Source organism: Penaeus japonicus, unplaced genomic scaffold, assembly GCF_977035675.1.
Source record: "Penaeus japonicus unplaced genomic scaffold, GWHDUDI00000001_assembly GWHDUDI00000037, whole genome shotgun sequence".
In the NCBI taxonomy this organism is placed as follows: domain Eukaryota; kingdom Metazoa; phylum Arthropoda; class Malacostraca; order Decapoda; family Penaeidae; genus Penaeus; species Penaeus japonicus.
In genome coordinates this window covers 5,548,097-5,555,596 of record NW_028234439.1, presented here as the reverse complement: position 1 = coordinate 5,555,596, position 7,500 = coordinate 5,548,097, and the positions used below count along the sequence as shown (strand labels likewise).

Genomic DNA, 7,500 nt, shown 5'->3' with positions numbered 1-7,500 from the left:
CCAGATCGCGCCGCGCGAGGACGACGCGGTGGTGCTCCTGGTGGGGCTCTTCAACCTGCTGGCGGTGGTGGTGTACGCCGCCAACAAGTACGTGAGCGGCGACCGCGAGGGGCTGTCGGACCGCGTCATCCAGTGGCAGGTGCAGAAGGTGCTGGACGAGCTGGTCATCAAGGTGCACAGCTCGCAGTACATGGCCAACCTGCTGTCGCGCGCCATGCCCGAGCAGGTGGCCATGGTGGACGCGTCGGGGAGGCGGGTGGACGCCCCCGCGCCGCCGCCCTGGCTCTCGCTCCTCCACAAGGTCCTGGCCTCGGCCTCGGGTAACGGCACGGACGCGACGCTGTGGCTGCAGCAGGCCAAGTCGAGGCTCATGTCGGAGATCGCGAGCTCGCCCGCCGCCATGTCCACCGTGCGCCTCCACCCTCGCATCTACCAGCCGCTCAAGAAGTTCTACGGCCTGCTAGCCACCAAGGACGGCCTCAAGACAGCCCTCCGGCAGATCCTGAGCGCCGACGGCAGCCCCATGGGGCGCGGCCTGGCCTCCGCGGTGGACGACCTGCCTGCCTTCTTCGACACCCTCAGCCAGATGGACCTGGAGCAGGTCGAGTCCACGCTGCGGGCGCTGACGGTGCTGGGGCGCGCGCAGCAGCGGATGGACGTGCTGCCCGCCCTCGCCTCCGCCATGAAGGTGTCCCGCGCGTCCCCCTCCGCCAGGCAGGCGCGAGTCATCAGCGAATCGGACCACTACTTCCCGGAGGCGTTGGCGCAGTCCCTGAGGCGCTCGAGGGCGTCCCTGCGCTCCTCCCGTCGGCAGCCGCGCCCTCTGGCCTACGACGATGCCCAGGGCGCGCGCCCGCACGGCCAGCAGTACAACTACAGCGACGACAGCAGGTATGGCTGGCCCAGTGCGCCCAACTCGCCCCAGCCGCCCGTGCAGCGGAGGATGGGCGTGGTGGAGGACGAGAGCTCCGTGGGCGGCTCGGGCCACTGGACGGACCGCTGGTTCTCCCTGGTGACCGCCGTGTCCCCCGTGGGCCTCGACATGACCACGCTGTACGCCAGGGCCCGCGCACGCCCCAGCTGCCTGAGGGCGCTCCTCTGCCGCGCCAACAACGCCTGGAGGCAGGTGGGCCCCGTCCAGGCCGCCCTCACGCCCTTCGCCAGGTGAGCAAAGCAAGGCGTCGCTCCTTTTTCTAACGATGTTCCTTTCCCAAGAAAACGATCATTCAATCACGTAAATATATTCTCACGCCCTTCGCCAGGAGAGGAAAGCAAGCCCTCGCTAGCTTCTCTCTCTCTCTCTCTCTCTCTCTCTCTCTCTCTCTCTCTCTCTCTCTCTCTCTCTCTCTCTCTCTCTCTCTCTCTCTCTCTCTCTCTTTCTATCTATCTCAAATCAAATATCCGCGAGACAGAAAAAAAAACACCAAAAACAGAATACTTAAAAAAAAACTGCCACAAAATGACTTTAAAAATAATCAAACAACGATGATAAAGATGAAAAAAAGAATATACGATTTTTGACTCTTACCTTCTTGCGATATAGGAATACAGAATCTCATAACGTACCTGGAAAGTAGAAGAAAGAAAGGGTCAGTCATATATTGTTTGCACTTATTTCTGTTTGGTTGTTTGCCTTTGTTTGTTCTTTCCTTCCCCCTCCCCCTCTTCCTCTTCCTCTTCCTCTTCCTCCCTTCTTCCCTCTCCCTCCTCCTCTTATGATTGCAATAATAATTATAATAGTAATAATAACAATATCACTACTAATAATTATTATTATTATTATCAAAGAATAAAAATATGCTATTTCGGTCTTCCTCTTTTCTCTGACACCGACCGAGGCGAGAATGTGGGTCCGGAGTCATGCACACATAAATCATGCACGGCGAGTTCTTCATATCTGGCGCAACACCTGGTCGTCTTCTGTGGTTGTCTTGCGTGGTCGTCTGGCCTTATCGCTTGGTACTTTATCTTTCGTCTTTTCCTTTTCTTGCTCTCTCTCTCTCTCTCTCTCTCTCTCTCTCTCTCTCTCTCTCTCTCTCTCTCTCTCTTTCTCTTTCTCTTTCTCTTTCTCTCTCTCTCATATTTGCTTCTTGTTCTTTTATCTTTCTTTTCATCATCATCACCATCATTATCATCACCATCAACCACCACCACAACGCGCTAAAGATACCATGCTGCGGTTGCGTTGAAATCGCCAGTCGCAACCGACGTCATAAACGATATGACGTCACAGAGCAGCGAGGGCGACATAGAAGTGGCAAAGCACTTGCTCTCAATTCACAACGCAAGCAGAGTGAGAGGGAGGGAGGGAGGGAGGGAGGGAGGAACGTGTTCTCTCGTACGCTCCGAATGGCATGTTCATCTTCTCCCCCCTCCCCCGTCCTCACTCACTCCCCCTCCACACACGCAAACACAAGCACAAGCACAAACACACCTTAACTTCCTTCTCTTAAACGCACTCTGCACTCCCTCTAATAATGGGATTAATGATGGTGATAAAAATAATAATGTCATGATAATAATGATGATAATAGTAACAGGAATTAACAATAGTAATAGTAATAATAATAATAATAACGACAATAAAATAATAAAGCATGTAGATGATACTAACAATAACACTAATAATCATCATAATAATAATATAAATATTTTTCAAAATAAAATTAATATATCCAATTGTAATAAAACAACAATACCAAAAACAAAACCAACAAACCATCCACAAACAAATAACAAATAAATTGCAACACCCCTCCCCCCTGTCCCCACCACCCCTCCCACCCGCCAAAGCTCCTAGACGCAAACCATCCTCAACCCGTCAACCACAGTGACGTCACCATACTGTCCCTCTGTGCCACCCGCAACCACCATTCCCGCTACCTCTCCACCGCAACCAGCCTCTTAAACGGCAACCATATGCGATTCTTCAACCACAACTTTTCGCTTTTAAAAGTGTTCCTTCTTCCATTTCTGTGCTCTTTATTTATTTATTCATTTTTTTATTATTATTAATTTTCTATACTAATTCTTATCTTTCACTTTCTCTTACTTTTCCTTCTCCTTCTCCTCCACTTCCTCCTCTCCTTCTCTTCCACCTATACTTCTCTTTCTCCCCCTCATCCACATCTCTCTACCCGTCTCCTTCCTTCTCTTCTATCTTCTCCTTATCCGCTTCTATCTCCTCCTCCTCTTCCCCCTATACCTTCTCCTCCTCTGCCTCCTCTGCCTCCTCTTCCTTCTCTTCCTCCACCACCACCTCCACCTCCACCACCACCACCACCACCACCACCACCACCACCACCACCACCACCACCTCCTCCTCCACCTCCTCCTCCTCCTCTTCTCGGGGCGACAAAACAAAGTCCAGCGGAGGAGTGCCCTGGCGAGACAGCAACCAGAGCGTCTCGTTGGAAGCCGGGTGTGTAAGAGCCATTTTCTCTGAACGGACAGTTATCTCATTAAGACGCCGGTTCTACTTCTCGACAATCTCTCTGTCTGTCTCTGTCTCTGTCTCTTGTCTCTGTCTGTCTCTGCCTCTGTCTCTGTCTCTCGTCTACTCGATATGGCTGTGTGCATTTCAATATGTCTGTCTGTTTTTTCCCTCTCTCCCTCTCATTCCCTTCCTCGTTCTCCTTCTCACTCTCTTCCTCTCTCCCTCCCTCCCTCCCTTTCCCTCCCTTTCCCTCTCTCCTTCCTCCCTCCCTCCCTCTCTCCTCCCTCCCTCCCTTTCCCTCTCTCCTCCTTCCTCCCTCTCTCCTCCTTCCCTCCCCTCTCTCCTTCCCCCGCTTCACAATCAGCTGATAATCATTCATAATCAGCGCTTAATGGCCGGTGACTTGCGCTTAATTAGGTTACTCTTCTGCGAAAGAAAAAAAAAGAAAGGAAAATCGCCTCTAATAACGCCCGACGCCTTCCTTTGTGCAAGAATGACTCGATGTTCCAAAAAAGAGGCTTTGAAACTGGTATTTATTTTTACTTCTTTTTGGGTCAGTTCAGTGGATGTAAACAAACGTATGTACATACACATACGCACGTACAGCAGCAAGCACATCCGTACATATACATACATAAATATGTTCACACGGACACATACATATAAATACATATATAGACAGACAGACAGACAGACAGAAACACACACACACACACACACACACACACACACACACACACACACACACACACACACACACACACACACACACACACACACACGTACGTACGTAGAAGCGTCGCCAAGACAAGCCAGCCATTAGAACTCGCGCAGTCACCGTGTCTTTGCCATACTGTACATTCTGGAGCATCAAATGAATGCGTAATGATGACACAAAAAGAGAGAGAGAGAGAGAGAAAAGAAAAATCGAGAACACTCTGGTGGATATCTTGACTTCGGAAAGTGCAGAGAGACACGCCCCCCCCTCCCCCCTCAACCCCCGCACGAGAAAATGTACCATTTCTCTGTTCCTTTGCATGGTGGATGGGTCATGCAGCACATTCATGAGAGCGGGTCTTGGTACGCCAGGCATAACGTTAATTCTACCATGATCTCTTTCTTTCTTTCTATTACTCTCTCCTATATACATATGCTTACATATAGATACATACATTTACTATCTGTCTTTATATGTATATGTAATATATATATATATATATATATATATATATATATATATATATATATATATATATGTTCACACACACACATATATATACAGAACTCTATATAATCTATGTATATATACATCGTTCTTTCGTTCGTTCTCTTCTCTCTTTCCTTCTTTCTTCATCTTTCCCATCACCAACAGACCTTCAAGATGGAACAGACGATTATTCATGACAGCCTGTGATATACCCCCCCCCCCCCACCTATCACACACACATCAATCATTAAACCAATACATCATCGGACATACGAAGAATAATTAAAATACTGACAAGTGGACGGAGCAGAAGAGGAAAGAGGAAGAAGAAAAATATGAAGGAAAGAAGACGAAAAAGACGAAGAAGGGAAGACGAAGAAGAAAGAAAGAAAAAAAAAAGAACAAGAAGACCAAACAATAATCTAAACAAGAAAAAAGAAAGAGATCAAGAGCAATTGAAAGAAATAAAAAATAAAAAAAATAACAATAATAATAATAACCGCGTACTGCGTGCGTGCTCTATACCGCGGGACACATTGGTGCATAATGATCCCGTTAGCCGACAGGTGGCAGGGCGGTCGCGTCGCGTCGCCCCACCTCCCCGCCAACTATCCTCTTAATGGCAGCCCTTCGCCCCGCCCGGCGCTCGCTGAAAAACCCCGGTGTCGCCCCACGCTAATCGCACGGCTTTGTCACGCTCTGTACATGGGGGAGAGGGGTAAAGATTGATGGGGGAGGATTGACGGGGGAGAGGGGGTAAGATTGACGGGGGAGAGGGGGAAAGACTGACGGGGGAGAGGGGGAAAGACTGACGGGGGAGAGGGGGAAGACTGACGGGGGGGGGGAGGGGGAAGATTGACGGGGGAAGGGGAGAAAGAAGGAGAGGCAATTGGGAAGAGAAGGGGATGATGGAGAGGGGGTGTTAGGGAGGGAAGGGGGGAGGAGGAGGGGATGATGGAGGGCAGAGGAAGGGGAGGGAGATGATGGGTAGTGGGAAAGATGAGGAGGGGAGAAGCAAGATAGAAGGGAAAGGGAGGCAAAGAGGGATGGAGAAGAATAAGAGATAGGGGGATAATAGTAAAAAAAAAAAAAAAAGTGAGGGGAGTAGGAAGGAGAGAGAAAAGGTAGAGAAGGGGGTGGAGGAAGAGGGAGGGGAGAAAGAAGACACACATCAAGGTAATAATAACACGGCGTCCCCTACATAAATACCAGGTAACTTTTTTATCTATTTTTGTTGAAGGAAGATCCATATATATATATTATATATATATATATTATATTATATTATATATATATATATATATAATATATATATTATATATATATTTTTTTTTTTTTTTTTTTTTTTTTCTTCCTTGTCTATTCACCTCTTGCTACCACGGTCTAATTCTCGAGGTTGAGAGAGGGAGGCAAGGAGGGCCTGATATGCTTTTAAGAATCCTCCGACCAGAAAGTACAAGTCTGCTTGCGTGTGCGTGCCCGTCTAGGCTGAACGCTAATAGTAGTAGTAGTAGTAGTAATAGTAGTAGGAGTAGTAATAATAGCAGGAGTAGTAGTAGTAGTAGTAGTAGAGGTGGTGGTGGTAGTAGTAGCAATAAAAGTAATAATAATAGTAATACTGATGGTGGTAATAATAATAATAATAATGATGATAATAATAATAATAATAATAATAATAATAATAATAATAATAATGATAATAATAACAATAATAATAATAATAACAATAATATAATAATAATGATAAAAATAATAACAAAAACAGTAGCAGTAACGCTAACAATAACAATGATAAAGAGCAATAATTAAAAAAAAAAAACAATAATAAAAATAAAAACAAAATAATAATCATAAAAACAATAACAATAACGCTTGATTGAAATATGAATAAGAGTGCCCGTGTGCATAAACGATCTCTCTCTCTCTCTCTCTCTCTCTCTCTCTCTCTCTCTCTCTCTCTCTCTCTCTCTCTCTCACTCTCTCTCTCACACACACACACATACACTTACTTTCATACATACATGCACGTCTTCCTTCGAAACGCCAGACTCTACATCCGTTTATATGGAGAAAAAAAATAATGCGGTGGGACGTTTATTACTATAGGCTTCCGTGCGCATCTAATTACTGTAACTAAACTTCTCTTTTTCACTGGTTGTACAGTTAAAGGAGCAAAAAAGATATAGGGGATTCTATGGTACACTACAGCATAACCGCTAACGTTAAAATGTAGCAATCATAAAACCGCTAGATGATCAGGAAAAGATCACTCTTCACTTCGTATTGGACATGGACAAAAAATTATATATTTTACTCTAAACCGTCATCCACCACGTTGATGGAACGAACGTAAACATAGGACTAGCACTACTCTAGAAATAGTATCCTTATTAAAAAAAAAAAAAATAAATAAATAAAAAAAAATTGATCCCTTTACCCAGAAAACGTGAAAAATAATAAATAAATAAGATAAAGGCCACACCATCCGCGATAGCTGGTTCTTATCCCGCGTCAATTAAGGAACAATCAAGTCTTCCTTTTTCATGGCACCGCAAATTACAGGTGTTACCATCGCCAAAAACCTTAGCATCCCACGTGGGGGAATGTCCATCAGGCCGGCTGGTTGTCTGTCTGTCTGTCTGTCTGTCAAGTATCTTTATTCTGATTAGTGATCTGATTCTCTTTCTCTCTCCAGTTCTTGTTTTTTTATCCTCTCCATTCTCTCTCTTTCTTTCGTGCTCTCTCATTCTCTCTGAGTAAGAGAAATAACAATAGGAAGAAGAGGGAGAGGACGGGAAGGGAAGTTCACGCAAGCAGAGTACATTGTTTGCGGACCGTTGCACGCGCTTGCACGTGT

General features: G+C 46.3%; 2 protein-coding genes across 4 annotated transcripts in view; one reads left to right on the top strand and one right to left on the bottom strand.

Annotated features, from left to right (window-relative positions):
- Positions 1–7,500, bottom strand: part of LOC122263610 (uncharacterized) — a 104,314-nt gene that overhangs the window by 66,046 nt on the left and 30,768 nt on the right. The gene's annotated exons all lie outside the window — the stretch shown is intronic.
- Positions 1–7,500, top strand: part of LOC122258600 (uncharacterized) — a 15,603-nt gene that overhangs the window by 738 nt on the left and 7,365 nt on the right. Inside the window, exon 1 of the mRNA XM_043024614.2 lies at positions 1–1,164. This exon is cut by the window's left edge and continues 738 nt beyond it. Coding sequence (XP_042880548.2) covers positions 1–1,164 — 1,164 coding nt within the window. The remainder of the gene's footprint in view (positions 1,165–7,500) is intronic.